Source organism: Trifolium pratense, linkage group LG3 (assembly GCF_020283565.1).
Source record: "Trifolium pratense cultivar HEN17-A07 linkage group LG3, ARS_RC_1.1, whole genome shotgun sequence".
Taxonomy (NCBI): Eukaryota; Viridiplantae; Streptophyta; class Magnoliopsida; order Fabales; family Fabaceae; genus Trifolium; species Trifolium pratense.
In genome coordinates this window covers 10,354,008-10,378,469 of record NC_060061.1, presented here as the reverse complement: position 1 = coordinate 10,378,469, position 24,462 = coordinate 10,354,008, and the positions used below count along the sequence as shown (strand labels likewise).

The 24,462-nt window shown below is 31.5% G+C and overlaps 5 protein-coding genes across 5 annotated transcripts; 4 read left to right on the top strand and 1 right to left on the bottom strand.

The window, feature by feature from the left end:
- Positions 1 to 2,509: 2,509 nt before the first annotated feature.
- Positions 2,510 to 4,316, top strand: LOC123916203 (probable glutathione S-transferase). Its single transcript, XM_045967600.1, has 2 exons — positions 2,510 to 2,919; positions 3,819 to 4,316. The coding sequence occupies exons 1-2, from the start codon at positions 2,602 to 2,604 to the stop codon at positions 4,164 to 4,166; spliced, it is 666 nt and encodes a 221-aa protein (XP_045823556.1). The 5' UTR covers positions 2,510 to 2,601; the 3' UTR covers positions 4,167 to 4,316.
- An 819-nt stretch (positions 4,317 to 5,135) lies between these two features.
- LOC123914566 (pollen receptor-like kinase 2) lies at positions 5,136 to 16,601 on the top strand. Its single transcript, XM_045965766.1, has 5 exons — positions 5,136 to 6,062; positions 6,219 to 6,842; positions 7,030 to 7,633; positions 8,625 to 9,243; positions 15,603 to 16,601. The coding sequence occupies exons 1-5, from the start codon at positions 5,414 to 5,416 to the stop codon at positions 16,290 to 16,292; spliced, it is 3,186 nt and encodes a 1,061-aa protein (XP_045821722.1). The 5' UTR covers positions 5,136 to 5,413; the 3' UTR covers positions 16,293 to 16,601.
- LOC123917693 (glutathione transferase GST 23-like) lies at positions 8,581 to 9,270 on the top strand. The gene has a single exon (XM_045969484.1). The coding sequence runs from the start codon at positions 8,581 to 8,583 to the stop codon at positions 9,268 to 9,270; it is 690 nt and encodes a 229-aa protein (XP_045825440.1).
- A 714-nt stretch (positions 16,602 to 17,315) lies between the features above and the next one.
- On the top strand, positions 17,316 to 18,782 carry LOC123917691 (glutathione transferase GST 23-like). Its single transcript, XM_045969481.1, has 3 exons — positions 17,316 to 17,683; positions 17,916 to 18,299; positions 18,649 to 18,782. Exons 1-3 carry the CDS (start codon positions 17,369 to 17,371, stop codon positions 18,664 to 18,666), a joined length of 717 nt encoding a protein of 238 aa, XP_045825437.1. The 5' UTR covers positions 17,316 to 17,368; the 3' UTR covers positions 18,667 to 18,782.
- An 86-nt stretch (positions 18,783 to 18,868) lies between these two features.
- Positions 18,869 to 23,067, bottom strand: LOC123917692 (ER lumen protein-retaining receptor A). Its single transcript, XM_045969482.1, has 6 exons — positions 22,694 to 23,067; positions 22,253 to 22,518; positions 20,123 to 20,238; positions 19,539 to 19,612; positions 19,386 to 19,449; positions 18,869 to 19,299 (listed from the first exon to the last, which is right to left on the bottom strand). The coding sequence occupies exons 1-6, from the start codon at positions 22,782 to 22,784 to the stop codon at positions 19,263 to 19,265; spliced, it is 648 nt and encodes a 215-aa protein (XP_045825438.1). The 5' UTR covers positions 22,785 to 23,067; the 3' UTR covers positions 18,869 to 19,262.
- Between the last annotated feature and the right edge of the window lie 1,395 nt (positions 23,068 to 24,462).

The following is a 24,462-nucleotide window of genomic DNA, read 5'->3' as shown; positions in this document are numbered from 1 at the left end:
ATAATATTAACAAAATCATCACATTTGCATCAATATACTCTATCAATTTAAATGAATGAATATAGTTTATTTTGAGTAAAAAAAAAACTAGACACAATCATTTATCTTCTCTCTTTTTTTAAATTGAAATTTTCATGTTAATTATCTTCTTTCTCATGGTTGGAGCAAAATAAAATCCTCAAACGACCGATCTCCAAAGAATTGTTGTTATTTGTTCTTTCCCAAATCGGTTTGCCAACAAGAGTTATTTTAAAATTTCTAGCCTCTTTTCTTTATGAATAGTGATGACAATAAAAGAAGAGCTTCAACTACTTCATGTTCCTCAAGAATTAAATCCTTCAACTAAAAATTATTAACATTTCACATGTTTGAAGGCTTAAAAAGCGTTTATACAAGTATTCATAGATTATTCACCAAAAAGGTCAAAATAATTCTTAATTTTAAATAATATTGAGATAAATCTTAAAAAAATTCACAATTAAATCGCGAGAAAAAATTTCATTCTTCTCAAAGAACCTTTCAGCAGCAGCGATCCGGCCAACATGATCGGTTCCTATGAAATCTGGTAATTGCTTCTTCATAGTTCAAACGTCCTCGATCACCGCTCCTCGTCGAATTCCGATCCGGCAAGTCAGACCATTGTTGCGTACCGAAAATTTCGCAACTTATAGCAGAAATGGATTAAAATGCATAAATATAGAAAATAGTGTATTATTTATGAAAATAAAAGGTAAATGCAAGAGATCAATATCCTAGTGCGGTCGGTTCCATAACAAACGTAAACGTAGCTGATCCGGTCAAGTCAAGCGAAGCCATACCACCAAGCCATTCAGGTGAAAGAAATGACTAAACTGAGGCTATGCTCACTATGATCTTTATTACAATAATAGCACTCTCTCGCATACTAGGGTCTCTATCAATTTTGTAACAAATGATAACTGTATCTAAAAAATAAAAATAAAAATATTTATTTTGAATCTTTATAAATTTTTTTACCCGATGTACAATAATTGAAAATCCCTCATAAAGATAATAAAACCAAAACGACAACATCTATATCTAAGGAATACAAGAAAAGAAAGTCAAATCTTAGTGAATACAAAAGAAGAAAAACCCAATCTACTTAAATGTTAAATAGTGTTCCTGATATACTAGTACTGGTTAAGGATATAAACATGGAAATTTTATCTTATAAATTGTGTATTCAATGTTTTAAAGATATAAAAAATTATCCTCTCATCATTAATTTTATCATTTGTTTCTTTTTTTAGTATGATTAACTAGTGTTTCGGGCACTGTTTAGCATGATCCTATTTTATTTAGAAGAATTGGATCATTATAGAACATCACTTCTTAACCTGAGCAACAAAATTATCATATTGTTTCACTGCTTCTTGACTAGCATTGCTTAGAATTCGAAATAGTTTCGACTGAAAATTAAGTGTGTGAGAGAGCACCAAAATCATCATACCTTCATTTGCATCAGCTCCAACTTCATCCTCTACTGCATCATCATCCTGCTCTTCGGGAACAACCCCAACAAAACAATTCCTTGAATCCAATATTTCATTTGTAATTTTTGTGATTGGTACAAGAGGTAAAACCGGATGGATGAAATTTTTTATTAATTAAATCTCAATTTTATTTATTTATATTTCATTCTAATTTGTATCATTGCTCCGAGCCAAATGTAACTGATCTTCGATGTCCCATCGTGACCAAACACATATTACAAATTTACAGTATTACTCCATCGTGATATTACCACCAATATATTTTTTATAATTAGATTCTTCTATTATACTTTTTTCGTCTCAAAATTATTGTCATAATTTGACTGTGTGCACTATTCATGCAAGCTACTTTGACCATATTTTTTTTACTAATGTATAAAGATAAATATTAGCATATGAGATCTTGTTAGATTTGTCTCGATGAGTACTATCAAAATATCAATTTTTCATAATTTTTAATAATACACAACTAAAAATATTAATGATAAAAATTGTGCATCGACAAGTGTGCAGTAGTAAAATGTGACAATTATTTTGGGACGAAGATAGTAGTATGACTAATAATTGACTAACAACAATACAACAGAATGAATTAATTACAAAAATTATATTATTCAAGACTAGATTACAAATTTTTTAATTTAAGATCCTATTTATAAATTTTCAAATAGTTTAAGAACCCACACAATAAATAAAACAAAAAATAATAATATACGCCACAGTACCACCAAAGAATAAAAGTAGTCCATGATTTTATTTTAATTTTAGATTATATTACTTTTTAACTAAATTGTTTGTTTCATTTTAGTCCTTAATTAATCTTTGTTCCTTATATCATTTCAAACCTAACTTGGATAACATTTTAAAGTTTTTATACACCACAGTGCCACCAAAGAATAGACGTGGTTCAATGGCATTTAGTCAAAATTGCCGTCTTTAAAATATACAAAATGTCATAGGGAAGTTTGAAGAAAGTTCAAGAATCAACAATAAACTAGCATGAACATGAACATGAACATGAACATTGTATATTATATATCATAGAAGGAAACAAATTTAATAAACATATATATGTAATGAAACAAAAATGATGGGAAACCAAGATGTGAAGCTGCATAACTTTTTATTAAGTCCAGTTGGTCGAAGAGTTGAATGGGCACTAAAACTAAAGGGTATTGATTATGAGTATGTAGAAGAAGATATCTTCAACAAAAGTAGTCTTCTTTTGGAATTGAACCCGGTTCATAAGAAAGTTCCGGTTCTTGTTCATGGCCACAAATCAATTGCAGAGTCATTGATTATCCTTGAATACATTGATGAAACATGGAAGCAATATCCATTGTTGCCTCATCATCCTTATCAAAGAGCTCATGCTCGGTTTTGGGCCAAGGTATCGGATGAAAAGGTAATAATTTGTCTCTTTTTCTTTATGTGCAGTATTTTTTTTTTCAATTAATTAGGCTTATTGTGAGATAATAAAAAATTTAATATAATGTTATGATAAAAGATATACAATAATTTTATTTAAACTCATATAATTCTATGAAATTTTAATATTATAACTAGAAAACCTGTCGTGGATTAAATTCAAGAAATACTATATTTATGACAAAATAATTTATTTAAATTATAAACCAACATCTAAATATTTGTAGATGTACTTTGGAAAATAGTATTATGACATGAACAATAATAGAGTATGATTTGACATTTGTGAAATTGTTTCGTACCATATTGATGCATAAATATTAAGATGGTTCTCACACTAAAAAAAACTCGCACTAAGATTTGCACTACGAAAAAATATCTCGGACTGATGGAGGGGACATGAGGAGATTTTGATCAATTTAAAGGTGCGAAAACGAAGTAGAGGCCCAATCAAGAGCAGTAACTTATAGTTGAGCTTGTGTAGAAGTGTAAGTTTATTGGCCCAAAAAGTTAGATGGGTAAACACACAAGGGAGAACATGAGAGAATTCTGATCAATTTAGGGGAGAAGAACAACCATAAAAAAGTTACAACATTTAATTTGGTAATTCGATTAAAGTCATTTTTCTTCCTCATCTTATATGACATGGGACTCACTTTTTTTTTTTTAGTTTCTAACATTACCCCTCATGAGGTGATAAAAAAAAAACATTACCCCTCATGTCTAATTGAATTAGTCGCTTTATTTAATTAGATGATTATGTAATTTTGTTTTTAAATAATTCCATTACATTTACCACAATACGTACCTAAACGCTTTTAATTCAATGACTTATATTTCAAAAGCTTATTTTGTGTACATGTGTATAAAGTATAGCTTGCAATGGGTGCATGGATTGCATTGATTAAGAAAGGGGATGGATGGGAAAAGGTTCTAAAGGAGACAAGAGAAGTAATGGAAAAGTTAGAAGAGGAGATAAAAGGAAAAAAATTCTTTGGAGGGGACAATATTGGATACCTTGATCTTGCTCTTGGATGGATCACTTGTTGGCTTCCTGTTTGGGAGGAAATTGGGTCATTGCAGGTACTTGACCCATTAAAATGTCCAAACATTTCTTCATGGAAGACAAATTTTCTGAGCCATCCTATGATTAAGGACAACTTGCCACCTAGGGATGAGATGATTGCTTATTGTCACCGTCGCATACAAGAGTATCATGGTTAATTATGCATGTTTGAGTACCTTATATTATATATCATATACTTGGTTGTGAATTATGTATATTGCTAAATAAATTAGTGTGGAAGACTTGTGGTGACACTTGGTTATGCTATATAATAAAAGTGACCGGTATGTTAGTACTTAGTAGGGATTTTGAATAGAGGCTCATAGTCATAATTAAATGGTTTAGTTGAGTTTTTCATTTTATTTTTTCTAGTTCACACCCTTTTAAAAAATGGTTATAACCCCAAAAGATCAAAATACCGGTTGTCAACTTATCTTACGACAAATGCTAATATGTGCCCATATATTAATTAACTTAATAAAGAAAGAACACATGTTAATGAATTTAATAAAGAAATACTTGCATTAAAAATTGTACATTTAACTTTTTAATGGTCAAATTATTATATTTTTCAACGAAAAATTCTATTTTTGGTTTTCTTAACATCTTACAGAAACAACCCTTATCTTATTCCATGAGTTATTTATCTCTCGTTCATTTTGTATTCATTCATTCATTCATTATCTTTCAAGCACACACATTTCTTTACTATTCTATTTTCTATTTTCTATTTTCAATCTCCTAAGCTATGATCTCAATATGGTAGATTGAAATTGCATTTCTCCCTAAAAAAAAAAAGAATGAACGTAACTTTGCTATTGAAACATATACTGACGTGACATGTGAATCACTTGTCACATGTGCGTTGACTTGATCAATAGACCAAAATCGTAATTTTGTTAAAATTAGGTGGCTAAAAATGCTATTATAAAAGTTAATGGGCCAAAATCGCAAGTTTGTAAAAATTATGGACTAAAAGTGCAATTTAACCTAAAAATAATTACTTGGCATACAAGTTAATTAATAAGCACATGCATTAGGAAAATATTTTCTACATAAACCTGTTATTAAATTGTTCTAGATATACCATCACCATAAAAAGAACTTATTTTAGAGAAGACAAATGTAATAGAAGTATCATCCTCACCAATAACAAGAAAAACATTGTGTAACAAGGCAACACCCAATATATAATAACAACTATATTAAACAAATTATATCTTTGGAAATATAGTCCAAACACTCCCTAAGCCGGCCTAACCAGCTCATGCTTTGCAGGACACATTACTTTGTCAATGTCACCCAACAATTTCTTAAGACATATGTTTCTTAATATTAATCAAATATTCCTCATTCTCTCTAATTATTTTCCCATTTCATCTTTTTTTTCATCTTAATTTCAATCATGCTTCATGAAAGAGAATACATCTCTATTCTCATTCTTTTCATGATCATATCCAATTTTTTCTTACCAACTTTAACAGCTGACACAGATGCTCAAATACTAATGAATTTCAAAAGCTTTTTGTCTAATGCAGATGCATTAAACAATTGGAGTAACAATTCTATTAATGTGTGCACATGGAATGGTTTAATATGCAAAGATCAAACACTTCATGGTTTGAGACTAGAAAATATGGGACTAAGTGGAACAATTAATGTAGACATACTTATGAATTTATCCACTTTGAGAAGTTTTAGTGTCATTAACAATAATTTTGAGGGTTCATTTCCTGCATTTAATAAACTTGTAGGATTAAGGGCATTGTTTTTGACTAATAATAAATTCTCTGGTGAAATTTCTGATGATGCTTTTGAAGGATTAAGAAGGCTTAGGAGAGTATTCTTAGCAGAAAATGAATTTAAGGGTCATATTCCTAATTCTCTTGCTCAATTGCCTAGACTTTATGATGTTGATTTACATGGAAATAGTTTTGATGGTAATATACCAGAGTTTCAACAAAGTGGTTTCAGAGTGTTTAACTTGTCTAACAATCAATTGGACGGTGCAATACCAGAAAGCTTAAGAAATCAGGATCCAAATTCTTTTGCAGGTAAGAAATTATTTGTTCTTACTTATTATAATATATTCAAAGATATAAGTTTTCTTGTATCCATGTAAGTATTGTTAGTATTGTGCTAGAGGTGGAGATCGAACCCTCGAGACTATTCTTTGACAATGTTTTTATCTAATACTTCTAGTGCAACAGGTAACAAAGGTCTGTGTGGAAGTCCTCTAAGCTTCCCTTGCAGCAAAAGCCAAAGCCATGAAGAACAAAAAGAAGAAGAACACAAGCCACGCCATGTTCTTATTAGTGTTATTGTATTTGTGATTGTGCTTGTATTGATTTCAATACTAGCACTTTTATTCATCCGTTATCGTAGAAAGAAAGCTGCAGCAAAATCGAACTGGAATATGGAGAATTCACAATCACAGTCTCAGAACACAAATGCTAGTATAGTTTCCACTAGTGAAGCCAAATCCATTACAATTGAATCCAAGAAAAACAAAGACGAAGATTTGAACTTCGTTAGCAACGAAAGGGTTGAGTTTGATTTGCAAGATTTGTTAAGAGCCTCAGCTGAGGTTTTGGGAAGTGGAAGTTTTGGATCAACATACAAAGCTATGGTATTGAGTGGACCAGTTGTGGTTGTGAAAAGATTTAAGCATATGAACAAAGTTGGCAAAAAAGAGTTCTATGATCATATGAGAAGGCTTGGAAGTTTGACACATCCTAATCTACTTCCTCTTGTTGCATTCTACCATGGAAAAGAAGAGAAGCTTTTGATACATGATTTTGCAGAAAATGGTAGCTTGGCCAGTCATCTTCATGGTATGATATGTCTACATTAATTCATTTTATAATCTATATTATAATATAAAAGAAACATTAAATGTAACTAGTAATTTTGATTTTGCACAATCACAATATTTGAAGACTGGAATAAAGGAAATTAATGGACCCTCGATTTTATGTCGTTTTCACCTAATGTTTATGTTGATTTGCATTATAAATGCAGGTAAACATGGTTGCGAGTTGGATTGGCCAACACGTTTGAAGATAATAAAAGGAGTGGCTAGAGGTTTAGCTTACCTTTATAGCGAGTTTCCCGACGAAAAGCTACCACATGGACATCTAAAATCGTCGAATGTTGTGTTAGACCATTCATTCGAACCTCGTTTAACTGAGTATGGACTCGTAGCAGTAACTGATTTGAAACATGCTCAGCAGTTCATGGTAGGTTTCAAGTCTCCAGAGGTGAGTCAAAATGAAGGGCCAAGCGAGAAGAGCGACGTATGGTGTTTAGGAATACTTATATTGGAGCTATTGACAGGGAAGTTCCCTGCAAATTTTTTGAGACACGGGAAGGGAGCGACGGAGGATTTGGCAAAGTGGGTGGAATCTATAGTGAGGGAAGGGTGGAGTGGAGAAGTGTTGGATAAAAGCATTGGTGGAAGTAGGGGTGAAGAGGGTGAAATGTTGAAGTTGTTGAGAATTGGGATGAGTTGTTGTGAATGGAGTTTGGAGAATAGGTTTGGTTGGAAGGAGGCAGTGGCTAAGATTGAGGAGTTGAAGGAAATGGATCATGTTGGTGTTGGAGTTCAGAGTCTGGATTCTGAATTGTCTCTTTGATTCTCACTTGTTTTGTTTCTATATTGTTTATATCTTACATAAATGTGGCACTGAAGAAAAAGAGCTATTTCACTTCATATTGATTCTTTGTAACTATGATATATTTTAAGAGTGGTTTTCTTGTATTACTATTTTCAAATATTTTTCTAATTGTGTACCATCATTGGCTTGGGTAAAGTTGGGGTTGGGGCAGTAACTTAATAAGCATGAGGTAGTTTTAACTACCCAAAATAGGATTTTTTTTTATTTTTTTATTTTTAATATGTTTTTAGACTTTGTCTAATATATACAAGTAAAATAGTAAATCTTATCATATCTCATTTGATTTAGGGATTGAATTTATTGATGCAATTGTGAAAACTAATTTATACATTATGTAAGATTTATCTTGATATTTCCCATCTCTATAGTAACTTCAAAAATGTATTTATAAGTGGGAATAATTTTCACTTTAAAAACCCGTTTTACAAGATTAAGTTAGATCAAACATATATTTTTGAGGCAACGAAGATTGATTCAGTTGATAAAAAGTTGACTCGCGCGACCTCTATAAATGCTCTTTGAGCGTCAAGGACTTATGAAACCCTAGTGACGCTACCATGACTCATGTGACTCATGTCACCTAAATATTTTTTTAATCAAAAAACCTAAATTCTAAGAGATAGATTTTGATGTAAACAAGTCTACCACAATCCCAATAAAAATGCGGTAAGTGCTTACCTCATTTGTCATCCAACGACAAGTAATCAAATTTGTCGTTTCTATAGAATGTAAAAAATGACTTTCACAAAGACATGTATAAAGATAGTAAGTGGCATGGATAGTTAGCATAAATTGCGTGAAGAGCAAGAAACAATAACACATAAGCACTGTCTTTAATAACAGAGGTGCATATTACTATATATAGAGAAACAGAAGAAACAAAATCTAAAACAAGATGATGGGAAGCCAAGATGTGAAGTTGGTGAGCTTTTGGGTTAGTCCATTTGCTAAGAGAGTTGAATGGGCCTTGAAACTAAAGGGTGTTGATTATGAGTATGTAGAAAAAGATATCTTCAATAAAAGCACTCTCCTTTTGGAATTGAACCCGGTTCACAAGTCGGTTCCGGTTCTTGTTCATGCTCAAAAACCAATTGCAGAGTCATTGATTATCCTTGAATACATTGATGAAACATGGAAGCAATATCCACTTTTACCTTGCCATCCTTATCAAAGAGCTTTTGCTCGTTTTTGGGCTAATTTTGGTGAACAAAAGCTTTTGGATGTAGCATGGATTGCAATGTGTAGTAATGGAGACGAACAGGAAAAGGCTATAAAGCTAGCCAGAGAAGCAATAGAGAAGATAGAAGATGAGATTAAGGGGAAGAAATTCTTTGGAGGGGACACTATTGGATACCTTGATCTTGCTCTTGGATGGATATCTTACTGGCTTCCAATTTGGGAAGAAGTTGGGTCAATGCAGGTACTTGACCCATTGAAATGTTCAGCTATCACTGCATGGATGACAAATTTTCTCAGCCACCCTGTGATTAAGGACAGCTTGCCCCCAAGAGACAGGATGCTTGTTTACTTCCACACTCGCAGAGAGACATTGTCTGAGGCATTTCATGGCTGGTTCAAAGTTTAGATCTTTTTTTCCACTATCTATATGTTTCATAATGTGAATTTGATGAATTCAAATTTATTTGGATTGGATTAGCTTAGTTGGATAAGATTTGGTTCAATTAGTTACTAGCCTATATTTATGTATTTTTTTGGTTAAATGTGTTTTTGTCCCCAGAAAATTAGCGAATTTGAGTTTTAGTCCTTAATGTCGTCATGTCACACAAAAAACAGTGATGTGGCCAGAATCTGCTGACTGGACCACTGTGACGTGTCCATAGGACACCGACCTATATTATTTTTTTGTCAAGTAGCCTAATATTTTCACTTTTTAAGGTGGAAGTACCAGGTTTCTGGTCTAACCATGGTTTGAGACTAGAGAATATGGGACTAAATGGAACAATTAATGTTAGATATACTTATGAATTTGTTCACTTTGAGGAGTTTTAGTGTCATTAACAATAATTTTGAGGGTCCAATTCCTGCATTTAATAAACTTGTGGGATTAAGAGCATTGTTTTTGACTAATAATAATTAAATTCTCTGGTGAAATTTCTGATGATGCTTTTGAAGGGTTAAGAAGGCCTAGGAGAGTTATCTTAGCAGAAAATGAATTTAAGGGTCATATTCCTAATTCTCTTGCTCAATTCCCTAGACTTTATGATATTGATTTACATGGAAATAGCTTTGATGGTAATATACAGAACTTCTACAAATTGATTTCAGAGTGTTTAACTTGTGTAATCAATTGGAGGGTGCAATACCAGAAAGCTTAAGAAATCAGGCTCCAAGTTCTTTTGCATGTTAGAAATTATTTGTTAAGAGTGGTTTTCTTGTGTTACTATTTTCAAATATTTTTCTAATTGTTTACCATCATTGGTTTGGGTAAAGTTGGGGCAGTAACTTAATAAGCATGAGGTAGTCTTGGCTATCCAAAATAGGATTTCAAAAGTGTTCCTTATATATAGGACTGGAGGGAGTATTACGTAAGATTTATCTCACATATAATTAACAATGTTTATATATTTATTATCCCAAAAATTATATTTGTCAAAAATTAGAAGAAAGAAAAGTCAATAGACTATCTGATATAAAAAAAAAAAAAAAAAGTCAATAGACTATCACTTTATTGATACATTTATTTGTCTTGTTTTGATATTTTCAATCTCTACATTAAATTAAAAGTTGTATCTATTACATTGTTCGTTATCTTAACTTTGTTCTTGTTCATTATCTTTACATTGTTTGTACTAATTCATTTCAAGTTTTTTTTTTCCGATTAAGTTTAGCTTTCATACGTTTCTTGGTAATAAATCTAAATTTGCGTCAACAAACTTGTCAATTTAGATGTTTGGACGAGAGATTCTAGAAATTTAAGGGATTTTAAATTCTAGGCAATTCAATTGATTCAATTGAATTCCCTTAATTTTTAAATTTCGGTGTTTGGATAAAGTGTTGAAATTCCATCAATTGTAAAATTCCTTGGTTGGGTAATGTAATTGAATTTCCTTCATTTAATTTTATTTATTTTAATAAAATCGACCATAAACCGAAAAAATAGGCCGAAAAACCTAAAATCGGCCAAAAATCCTAAAATCAACAAAAAAACCTAAAATCGACTATCAACCATTAAATCGGCCGAAAAACAAAAAAAAACAACGGCGGAAAAACAAAAAATCGGTCAAAAACCATAAATCGGCTATAATCGACTATAAACCATAAAATCGGCCGAAAACCAAAAATCGGCCAAAAATCATAAAATCGGCCGAAAAACCGAAAAAATAGGCCGAAAAACCTAAAATCGGCCAAAAACCCTAAATCAACCGTAAACACAAAATCGGCTGAAAAACCTAAAATTGACAAAAACCCTAAAATCGACTATAAACTCTAAAATCGGCCGAAAACCCAAAAAAGCAGTTGGAAAACCAAAAATCGACCCTAAACCCAAAAAATCGGCCGAAAAATCTCAAATCGGCCAAAAACCCAAAAATCGACTTTAAACCCTAATATCGGCCGAAAAATGGGTTTATAGTCGATTTTTGGGTTTTCGTCGATTTTAGGTTTTACGGATGATTTTGGAGTTTATAGCCGATTTCAGGATTTTGGGTCGATTTTAGGTTTTCGGCCGAGTTTTTTGGGTTTAGGGATGATTTTAGATTTTTCGACCGATATTTTGGGTTTTCAGCCGATTTTAGGGTTTATAGTCGATTTTAGGGTTTTTGGACGATTTTAAGTTTTTTGGTCGATTTTTTTAGTTTTCGGTCGATTTTAGATTTTTCGGCCGATTTTAGGGTTTAAAGTCAAATTTTGCGATTTTGGCCGATTTTTTGGGTTTATAGTCGACTTTTGGGATTTTGGCCGATTTTAGGTTTTCGACTGAGTTTTTTGGCTTTAGGGTAGACTTTGGGTTTTCCGGCATATTTCTTTATTTTTTGGCCGGTTTTTTGGGTTTTCGGCCGATTTTAGGTTTTTTGTTCGATTTTTTGGATTTTCGGCCGATTTTAGGGTTTATAGTTGATTTTTGGGAGTTTGGCCGATTTTTTGGGTTTTCGGCCGATTTTAGGGTTTATAGTCAATTTTTGGGCTTTTGGCCGATTTTAGGTTTTTTCTGCCCAATTTTCTGGATTTTCAGCCGATTTAGCGTTTATCGTCGATTTTAGATTTTTCGGCTAATTTTAGGTTTTACGATCAATGATTAATTTTTAAAAGTTTACAGAGAAGAAGGAATTTCAAATTCTTTGATTTTAGGTGTCATTTTGAAATTCTCTAAATTTAACTTGAACAAAATACTTCATAAATTTTCATCATTTTGAAAATTCTTCAAATTATCATCCAAACAATGAAATTCACCTCAAATCATTTGAATTCCCTCAAAACATTACTTTACCTCAAAAAATTCCTTCATCCAAACACACTCTTAAGGATCTGATTCGAGTTGATCTTCGAATTCATTTGTGTAACACACGCATAAATGATATTACACATCTTAAGTATAAGAAGAGAAAAAAAAAATCTATCTATTTTGCTCCAAACTTTAAATCAAATATTTTTATTTAAATTTGAAGGAGTACACATAAAGAAAAATCACACACAAAAAAAATCAAACTAAAACTCGTTCACCGGGTACAAGTCAATGAAAAATCCCACACAAGAAAAATCAAACTAAAATCCGTTTACCGGATACACACTTGCTAGTATTATTTAAGTCAATCTTTATTTTAGGAGTTTCTATACTAATTAATACCATTTTACTGTCGATGTTCCACAAAATGTATCAGGTCTTGAACAATTTATATATTAGGTTCCCAAATCATTAACACATCCTCATCTTTCGAATTTCGAGCGGTATTCCATTTACCCCGCCACTACAATGAAGTTGAGGCCTAGCATCACCATGTCTACGTGTTATTGTTTGTTTAATCATTGTCAGGTCATAATCCTCGTTAAAATCTGGCCTAATACGGTAATACCTTTCGAGGCAAGCAAATTAACAATATTAACGGTATTAATAATTATAATATAAACACTTATAAACTTTAAGAAATATTGTCTTTGATCAAAGACTTCATGGGCGTAGGTAGGTACCGTAAGTAACTCATTCATATCCAAAAATACATCCGCACCAGTTCTCAACCCAAAAATTGCATACATGCGCACGCACGCGTGCATGCATGCACATAAGGAGACCCAAAAGAAATTCAAACTCCGCTATGGCTCTCTCAAAAAATTTAGTTTAGCTCCACCACTGCCTATACTGTGGAAATAATTTGCACTTTAAAAATCCATTTCAAAAGATGAAGTTAGATTATATATATATGAGATAACGAATGTTGATTTAATTGATAAAAAGTTGACTCACACGAGTATCTCTATAAACCCTCTTTGAGCTCCGAGAACTTCTAAAACCCTAGTCAACGCTACCAATTTGGGAAGAAGTTGGGTCAATTGACATGTTTGTTTCAATGCTAGATAGGTTCTTTTTGGATGAGATATCAGTTAGATCCTTACTTCAAGGCCTGAGACATCATCGGTTGCTAACAGCGTAATTAACGCATAGACAGCTATATGAGCTTGAGCTCCAGTTCCTTTCAAGGGATCCGAGATTTGACCTTTAAAGAACAAAGATGAACACAATTATATAATCTATCTTCATATGTAATTGTATAAGGTACAACAAGAAACCAAATTGGCGGAATCTTAATTCCGAGTTTTTTTTTTTTTTTTTTTGTTTTGAAGAAGCTAAATTAGTCCACCAAAGTTGGCACCAGAGAGAATCGAACCTGAGACCTTGAGAAGGAGCACACTCTCAGGTCCCAAGCCAAATTGGCGGAATCTTAATTCCAAATTTCAAATGATACTCCTCTTTATGCGGATAAAAATCCAAATTTCAAATGATACACGCAAGTTGATTTAAAAGAGGAGATTAAAAATTGTGACAAAAAATATATAAAGACCAAAAGTTGTTGAAATATTTTATAAGGAATAAATAATAAGTTTGAAATAGTTTATAGTGACTAAAATAATAATAACGTGTTAATATGATGATTGACTATATGAAATACAGTAAGATATTAATATTAGGGTTATTCTATGATGTGCAAAAATTTGTGCAAAAATTTGCACATGTTAAAAATTTAAAATGGTAAGTTTGCATTAATGGAACTTGTGCATTCATATTAAATGTATAATTTGTTAATAAATAATTGTTGGTTTTCCTTAAAGGCAAATGCTAATATGTGCCCCAAGGACACATTTTAAGGTGCATTTAATTAATTAATATTTCATTTAATTTACTTCAAAAATAGTAATAATCAACTTTATTAATTAAAAGATATGGTCCACTATATTTATTACCTATTTAAAAGAATTGGAAAGACAAAAATATTATATGCTGCCAAATTTGATTTATGATGACACGCCTGATTTTACGACCATAATTATATGACTCCAATTTTTGTTTTTGTTTTTTAACAATCAGACTTATATTTACTCCTTGTAATACTTGATTTATGCTAACTTGTGTTTTTTGTTTTTTCTCGGTGAACAAGACTGAATATTATAGTATTATGTTGTAATGGTAACGATTGTTAGTACTATTTTAACTTTTGAATTGCTAATATGATTTAGAATTTTATAATACTTACTAGTATAATTTAATTTTGTTTTCAACTTAAAAAAAGTTTGACAAAAAAAAAGCTTTGTAGCAAAAAAAATATAGTTAATTATCATATTTGACAAGTATCATATTTTGCCTATGCAATTTTTTTAAATGTGTAATAAATATAATGAACTATATCTTTTAATTAATAAAGTTGATTATTACTATTTTTGAAGTATATTAAATGAGATATTAGTTAATTAGATACACCTTAAAATATGCTCTTATGACACATGTTAGCAGAACTCTTCATTAAATAGTTATTACTTTTTGTTATTTTAACATGTGCAGTAGGTAAAATGATTGAAAAAATTATTCCATTTTCAGTTTTACCCTTCCATTTTTTTTAAAATTAAATTAATTAATTGCACACACTTCATTTTCTTTTTGGTAAAATTGGAATAATGACATTAAACATAATGATTGCAGCAAACTTTTGCTTATATTTAAGACTGACAATTTTTTTGTTTTGTTGCTTATATTTAAGATCGAATGAGTATGTATTAATATAGCAGTAGCAAAGCAAATCATAATAGCCTAGGAATGCAATGCATGTGGAAAAACCGTAGATAAGTAACTTCAATAATATCTCCTTTTAATGCGTATTGATTTTGGCACTATTTGATAAGTCAAATAAGCTATCTTTTAGTTTATTGGACTAGCTTATATAAGCTTGTTTGATAAAAATGTGAAGTGTTTGATAACGAGCATCTTTAAACGTTTTTTTTTAGAAAAATTAAACAAAAGAATCAATATAGCAAACAAAATTAAAGTTAAAGGATCAACTTGTAACGTTAATTAATTAAGGGATTGATATGAAACAAATAAATAAGTTAAGGGATTGATAGTCAATTTAGCAAATTTTTTTAAATATAAAAAACCTAAATTTTAAGAGATAGATTTTGATTTTTTTTTTTTTATACTATAGAGATAGATTTTGATGTCAACAAGTCTACCGCAATCCCAATAAAAATGGGGAAAAGGATTTGATGCTGTCCAAAAATGCGCTAAGTGCTTACCTCATTGTCAATTTGTCATCCAAGGACATGTAGTCAAATTTGTCTTCGTAAGTGGCATGGATAGTCAGCATAAATTGCGTGAAGAGAAAAAAACAATAGTAACACATAAGCATTGTCTTTAATAAAAGAGGTGCATATTACTATATATAGAGAAACATAGGAAACGAAATCTAAAACAAGATGATGGGAAGCCAAGATGTGAAGTTGGTTAGTTTCTGGGTTAGTCCATTTGCTAAAAGAGTTGAGTGGGCCTTGAAACTAAAGGGTGTTGATTATGAGTATGTAGAAGAAGACATCTTCAACAAAAGTAGTCTCCTTTTGGAACTGAACCCGGTTCACAAGTCGGTTCCGGTTCTTGTTCATGCCCAAAAACCAATTGCAGAGTCATTGATTATCCTTGAATACATTGATGAAACATGGAAGCAATATCCACTTTTGCCACACCATCCTTATGAAAGAGCTTTTGCTCGCTTTTGGGCTAATTTTGGTGAACAAAAGCTTTTGGATGTAGCATGGGTTGCAATGTGTAGCAGTGGAGAAGAACAGGAAAAGGCTCTGAAGCTAGCCAGAGAAGCAATGGAGAAGATAGAAGATGAGATTAAGGGGAAGAAATTCTTTGGAGGGGACACTATTGGATACCTTGATCTTGCTCTTGGATGGATATCTTACTGGCTTCCAATTTGGGAAGAAGTTGGGTCAATGCAGGTACTTGACCCATTGAAATGTTCAGCTATCACTGCATGGATGACAAATTTTCTCAGCCACCCTGTGATTAAGGACAGCTTGCCCCCAAGAGACAAGATGCTTGTTTACTTCCAGTCTCGCAGAGAGACATTGTCTGATGCATTTCATGGCTGGTTCAAAGTTTAGGTGTATGTTTGGTATCATGGTGTGTATGCTAAAATCACAGTGATACAACGTGATTTTTCAAAAGCTACACTCTGTAGCTTCTGCAAAATCACGGTGGTATACCGTGATTCTGACATACTCACCGTGATACCAAACATAGGCTAGATCTAGATCTTTTTTCCACTATCTATATATATGTTTCATAATGTGAATGTGATAAGTTCACAATTATTTGGTTTGGATTAGCTTAGTTGGATAAGATTTGGTTCGATTAGTTACTACTAATAGCATATGTTTTTATTTTATTTAATATTATTCCATTACAACCCACTTCTGGTTGAACAACTGCATTTGCTTCAATTGATAAATAAATAAATGGTACTCTCTAATCTATCCTATAAAACTTGAATGACAATGTTTACCCATTGGAGTTTAAAACTCTCTTATTAGTTCTCTTTTTTCTTTTTTTTTGACATACATGATATTCCAAGCTAATGAAATGTAAAACTAGTAGATTGGGGGAAAATGGGAGAAGTACAGCTTTCAAATTACACATCAACAAAGTCTATGATAGAGTGGATTGACCATATCTTTGACAAGAAGTTCCCCTCTCACTCACATACATGTTTATTCTTTGTGTGGTAGATCCTTTTGCAGTAACATATCCTACATTTTCCACAATTATATTATTATTTAGAATATTTTTAGTCTTTTTGCTACACTTAAAGTTTCTCTCTTTATTTTATCTTTTATTAAAATTTATACTAAATATAGATAAATTAAAAAAAACTAAGATGTAGAGAATCCAATCTCAAATTCTTCTAACCTCGTTCGGAGAGCAATAGCTAGATGGGATATTCATAGCATAATGAGAAAGTAGTCAAATTTGCTAAATGATTACCTCATCGATATAGTATCAAATTATATACTAGTCAAATTTGTCGCCTCTAGAGTAGTAGAGTCTAAAAATTGACTTTGACAAAAATGTAAAAAGAAATTAAAAAAATAGGAAGTAACTACGTTAAAAACATAATTAGAAAAGTAACAGAGCCACATATATAGAAGAAACAGAGGAAACGAATTTCTAAAACAAGATTATGGGGAGCCAAGAAGTGAAGTTGGTGAGTTTTTGGGCGAGTCCAAATGCTAAGGGGGTCGAGTGGGCGTTGAAAATAAAGGGTGTTGATTTTGAGTATGTGGAAGAAGACATCTTCAACAAAAGCCGTCACCTTTTGGAACTGAACCCAGTTCATAAGATGGTTCCGGTTCTTGTCCACGCCCATAAACCAATTGCAGAGTCATTCATTATCCTTGAATACATCGACGAAACATGGAGGCAGACTCCACTTTTGCCTCACCATCCTTATCAAAGAGCTCTTGCTCACTTTTGGGCAAATTTTGCTGAACAAAAGGTACTACTGTAGTTTAAAGGAGTTCAAATTTACTCTATTTATCTACTTTCATTTGTTGTCTATATTTATGAGAAATACACATAAGTGGTAGATAAGTAGAACCTATTTTAATAATGGATTTTATAATATTCCAATTGTGGTTATGTAGCTCTCATAAATTGACAATACATGAAAAAAAAACTTGAACTCAGTTCGTAATTCGTATACTAATTTGTCAATGCCTATGTCATAGCTTATGGATGCAGCATGGGTTGCAACGTGTAGCAGTGGGGAAGAACAAGAAAAGGCGCTGAAGCTAGCGAGAGATGCAATAGAGAAGATAGAAGATGAGATTAAGGGGAAGAAATTCTTTGGAGGAGACAATATTGGGTACCTTGATCTTGCTCTTGGATGGATTTCTTACTGCCTTCCAATTTGGGAAGAAGTTGGGTCAATGCAGGTACTTGACCCATTAAGATGCCCAGCCATCTCTTCATGGAAGATCAATTTTCTGAGCAATCCCGTCATCAAGGATAGCTTGCCACCGAGGGATGAAATGAATGTTTACTTCCACTCTCGTAGAAAGGCATTGTTGGAGGATGTTTACTTCCACCACTCTCGCAGAAAGGCATTGTTGGTGTGATAGGATTTTATTATGCTAAATAATCTGGTTGTTTCTTTATTTTGGGTTTTTTAGTAAATTGCTTTTAGAGTAATGAGGTGTCCTTTTATTAGCTGTACTTGGCATTGATTGGTTAGCTTGTAACCAACTTGCTTATATTTAGCCGTTTATGGCAATGGAAAAAATAATGGAAAAAATAACACATTACTATCAATTAATTCTTCCTTTCCAAAACTCTCTCTTCAGTACTAACAATTTTATTTCATCGAATAGTATTCTAGGTCATTACTATTCCTGATTTAGGATTAAGATATTACCGGAACCTTTCCCTAATATCCAAATATAAAATATCTAATATCAGTTGGAGGCATTTCATGGCTAGTTCAAGGTTTAGATCTTTTTTTCCTTTTCTACTATCAGTATTTCACAATGTGAATGTTGTACAAGTGTACACAATAGATTCTAATCACACAGCACCATTTGTTGCACAATTGATACTATTTGAACATTTTTCTTTAGCACCTACCTAAGATTCCCTCATGGGGTTCACATTTTCCAATTAACATCATTTAGTAGAATAGTTATAGAACATTCCAACTTCATTTTTGGGAGCTCGGTGACAAGTAAATTGTATAAATTTTACAGTGTAATCATACCTAAGCTAGGATCATTCCAATCATAACCAAAATCAGCTACCTTACACTTCAAACTATACAATACCATGGAATGGAGACCTGAATCTACAAACAACATATCATCACATGTAACATTTTCATTTTTAACCTAATAATATTGCATTGCTAGGTGGTTATGTTCATCAGAAGTAAAATTCCATTTACCCCAAAATACCCCATACCTAACCCACTTATGAGTAGGGGCAGAGTTGGCCTTGTCTCATATATCTCTAGACTACACTCTTAAAATCCAGCAGGGACTCACCTATCAAGGGTCTAAATTTCAAAACAATCTCGAGAGAATTCAAGCAGGCAACTTTAGTTTTGAATTGTTCTTCCAACTGCAAAACAAAATTCCTGATATTACCTATTTGTTGTATCAGTATAATAAAAACATGATGAACTTACACTGATAAATATTGTTTACCTGATGAAATAATAGTAGAAGAAATCAGCATACAAAGCTGTCTGAAGAACACCTGAGACACAGGCTGCAAAAGCAAGAAAGCAATCAGAATATTAATAGAGTAGACATATAGTTTACATAGGAAACTCATATTTTAACTTTCAGCATATTTACCTATCCATCGAGTGAAACGTGGCTCAGTCAGATAGCGGTATATCCAGTTGAGAATGTAAAATCCACGGTATGCACTGCAGTTTAAGAATAAATGGTATAATGTTTTTACATATCATAATATTTTATTTATCTCGTAATTAATACTTAGACTAGTATCAAGCCAACATATATAAAAGTTCTACAGCAAAATGCTCAAGTAATTAAGCAGACATCAACACTGGAGACAAGTTAGAAAATACATGAGCAGAAAAGAAAAAAAGTGCCAATTCAGCCCAATAAACAGGATTTTGAAATCAGGTATCATCAAATTATGACAACCATATACATATCAAATAAAGGAAATACATTTGACAGAAGGGGTTTAGCTTTAGCTATTCTAAGGTAGAAAGTATGATATTTTTGGCATAACATAACTAGAAGATTTCACAATATCTGAGAGAACAATCAGCTAACAATCATCATAAAGATGAAAGTTCATGGTATAAAGTGGCAGAAACATCAATGTAGATTTTAAAAGGTATAAAGCGGCCAAAAACATCAATGTAGATCTTAAAAGAGTAGTTAATAAACAAAAGTGCACATACCCAAGAAAGAATACATATTGCCCAGTCAAATTGTCAACATTTCCACTTCGTTGCAACAAAACCAACTGGGGCAGTATTGCAACTGCTTCCAAGTATATTGAAAATGCCCAGAAGATCTGAAATAGACATACATAAAACAAAGTACATTGAACATTTCCACTTCAATTCAACATTCATGATTCATTATTACGTTACATTGTGTAACAGAATTACTATAAAGCTAACATAACATGTATTACACGCAATAGCAACCAATTAGGACAGGCAATATATTATTGGACAGGAACAACATTTGAAAACAATTGACAGGTTTTCTTGAGCTTTTGCAATACTTAACTGGAAAAACAACTAAAGAAGGAGGTAGAAATAAATCATAGATGCAGCAGATTCCAAAAGGAAATAGATATCATATTCTACCTATAGTGTGTGTGTGTGTCTGTGTGTGTGTATAACATTGTTCATGTTCATTAGCTTAAGAACTATATCCAGTTATATGGACCACATAAATCTTACTTGAAAGTTACTCATTCATTGACTATGCCAGCAATGATAAATAAATACAGTACATGATTGAGAATAAACTAAACAGTAACCGGAGATCAATCTCATGGACATTCAATGTAACACGCAACATATCTGAAACTACTCTTTCTTGAGCTCTTGATTTTCTAAGAGCAACATTCCAACATATGAGAAACTAATTTCCAGAGGAAAAAGGGGTAAAATTATTTCACAGTTGATAAAATAAGTTTGGCAATATAGTAAAACTTCATACATTTGATAGAATATTGAAGTCTCCAATAAAATATTGAAAACCTGTGTTAAGTATAATCTAATCAATTTTTCTAATAACTATGCTCAAAAACGCAAAATTTTCATGAAATTTATCCATAGGCTTTTTGATAATTATGCATATGAAGGACGGAAAGGAGTAAAATCAAATCTTAAACTGAATCACAGTGTTTAGATATGCTATAACATTCAAATCAAAGACTTTTCGACAAATCACATTTTTAATTTCAATTTCAAACGTGAAGAAAATTTGTCAAGATTTACTTAGATTTGCATTTCATCAACAACAACAATCAAGCCTCATCCAACTAAGTACAGATTTGCATTGCATCACATAGAGAAAAATGAAACATACATAACAAAGCATTTCAAAATAGGAAAGCAGAACAGATAAAACTCAAGCATTACATAGTTAGCAACTAGGGAAAAGAGCAACAAAAAAGGTAGATAATACTTCACCCAACATGTGACACCAAAGGGAGAAATGAAAAATGTTGGGTGCATTTGATTAAGTTGATCTGTTTTTATTGATAATTACAAAAATGACTGTGGTTCCCCTTTATTTCCTAATTTTTTTTAAAAAAATTATTGCAAAAGAAATGGTATAAACAAGGAACAAAGTAAAAATGGAAAATGAATCAAACTGTGTTGTTTTACTGTTTTTCATTTTTAGCTAATCTTTTTCATTATGTATATACAGTTATACACCTTATTTTATTCATGCTGTAATGTTGGTTGATGCAAATAGAACCCTAGCCACCATCGTTATTTATCAAGTGTTTACAAGCATTTGCTGTCTGGTTAATGGTTATCTAAAGCTTGTCTCTATGACCAGACAAATCAATCATCTAGTCATGCATCCATATATCACTGCACATATAACACATCTTCCAACGAATTCCCCAATTACAAATGTGACGGTAGCATAAAAATGTTATGAAACTAAACAATTGGGAAATTTTCAACGACCGAAAACCGGAAATATAACAAATAAATGAAACGCAATAAAATCCCACAACCTATGAAACACAGATACTGATACTAATTTGAGAAAATGACATAATTCAATGTAATCATAAGTCTCAGTGTCGTGTCGGTGTCGGACATACCTAATCCGAGGAGTGTCTGTGCTTCATAGCCCATAACTCAAGTAAATTTCAATCCAGAAGAAAACAATAAGATAATCAATAATGCACAACAAAAAAATCCAACCCATGGCAGAACAACAGTGCTCAGAGAACACACACATTCACAATACAAAACACTACTACATTCAAAGCATGAATTACTAGAAAAATAACATGAAACTAAAGATAGAGAGTTAAAAAAGTAAGGAACCTCTTGAAAAGTGAATTTCTCGTGCAAGACAAGTGCCAAAAGAAAGCAAGCAGCAACAAGAAAATAATGGCGAAAAGTATCAAGCTCTTTATCATAACTTCTCCTAACCATAGGATGAACACGCATGCACCAAACAATAGCCAAAGAACTAGCAATGAACACAACTTTCATAAACGAATTATAAACAGAAATGAAGTCTGTGAATAGATCCAAATAACGTGCTAGAAACACGATCGCGTATAGCTCTTGAGTCTTTCGAGAAACCCCTGAAATTAAAAAAATTAAGACCAATGTATAGGTTTTTGTTACAATTACGAACTATAAAAATTAATTATCAGTAATTATTGATGAATTAGTGAAGAAATTATGAGTAATTAATTAACGGAATGAGTGAGAAATTGAAATTGAAATTTGTGAAATGTGAATGGGGGAAATTGTGACCTGAGCATGATTTTGTGGCGTAGATTTTGAGGAGGAGGACGAGAATGCTGACAAGATGAGTCATGTCGCCGGCAAGTCTGAAGATATTCATGGTTCCGTCGTCGATCAATCAACGGTGAACGGTGATTTTCTAGAGAGAGAGAGAGATGAAAAAGGAACGAAACGCAATGGAATCGAAAATGTTTTTCAGTTTCTGGTGAGTTTTTGGATTTTTTTATTATTTTCGTTTTTGTATTTTAATTTAATTTTTTTTAGATGTTTCGTTTTGGGAAAGTATGGTAATGCATGTCAGCGATTGAAAGTGTGTAACAGCAAGCAAAGATGGAGGTGATGAGGTGGCACTCTGTATCACTCCACCGCTTCTTGCCATTTTCAAAAGACTAAGATAATACTACTTTTTTTTTTTTATAAAAAAATATTATTATTATTATTATTATTATTATTATTATTTTATTTGTACATCATTGAATTATCATTTTTGAAAAAAGATTGACATGAACAGAACAAAAAAATAAGGTATGACTTGTATCATCAAAATAAAAATTGTCATTGTCATATTAATTTTTTTAAAATTTTTTTTTATTGACATGCATATAAAAATATTAATCTAAGTGGATTATAAGGTTTAAATTTTAGCTCCAATATAATTGAGCTAAATTTATGGGACTGATAAAGAAAATTCTAACATTTTTTCTTTTAACTATACGTATTATTAAAAGAAATTATGATTTGTTTGATTGATAAAAATGTAAGTACTTGATAGAATAATACAAAAGATATATTACTACGCCACTAAATAATAAATATAAGACTTTTTTTTCTTTTTAAAAAAAGTCCATTTTTATAAAACCTCTTTCAAAATTTGAAGAATATTAATTATTTTTTCACCAACATACTTCTAATTATAATGGCATTTTTTTTACAATTTATATATAATAAATGCTATAAATAAATTATGAATTCTTTTTCTCTCTTAAAAGATAAAATCATAAAAACAATATTTTTTTCTGTTTCGCTTCATTTAGTACTCACAAGTTTCATTCCACAAACATAATTATTTAACGTCAAAAGGAAATTACAATAAGTTATTGACTGAATCATTGACTAACTTTCAAAGTTGAACAACGATATTATCATATTAATTGGCATGAATCGAACTCAATGCATCATAATTTACACCATACCCACACATACTACACATCAATTTGCACTAGACTTGATATTTTTTTTTAAAACTTGGTACCCAGCTCTAGGACCGACTAATGACTTGTTGATATATTATTTAAAAACTATGTTATATGAACACACTTCTATGGACAAAAATATTTAAAAAAATTCAAAAGTGGCACGAATACGTAGGATTGTCGTATTTTTGTTTGAAAATAACATTTTTCATTTTTTAATGAGTTTAAAAATATATTACATGTCACACTTCTTAGCTTGATTCCTTCTCTTATATATATATATATATATATATATATATATATATATATATATATATATATATATATATATATATATATATATATATATATATATATATATATATATTTTGACGAATTCTCTTATATTTGAATAATTGTGTTGCGACAACTTTTAGACAACCTTGTTTTTCTCTAGAGAGAGAAAAAAGGAAGAGAGAAGATAAATACATCTTGTGAGTATCAGAGAGAAAGTTGTCTAAAAATTGTCACAAAATAGTTGTTCAAATATCATTTATCTGCAAGACTACAACAACATTGTTATAAGATTAGCAGTTATATTAGTCA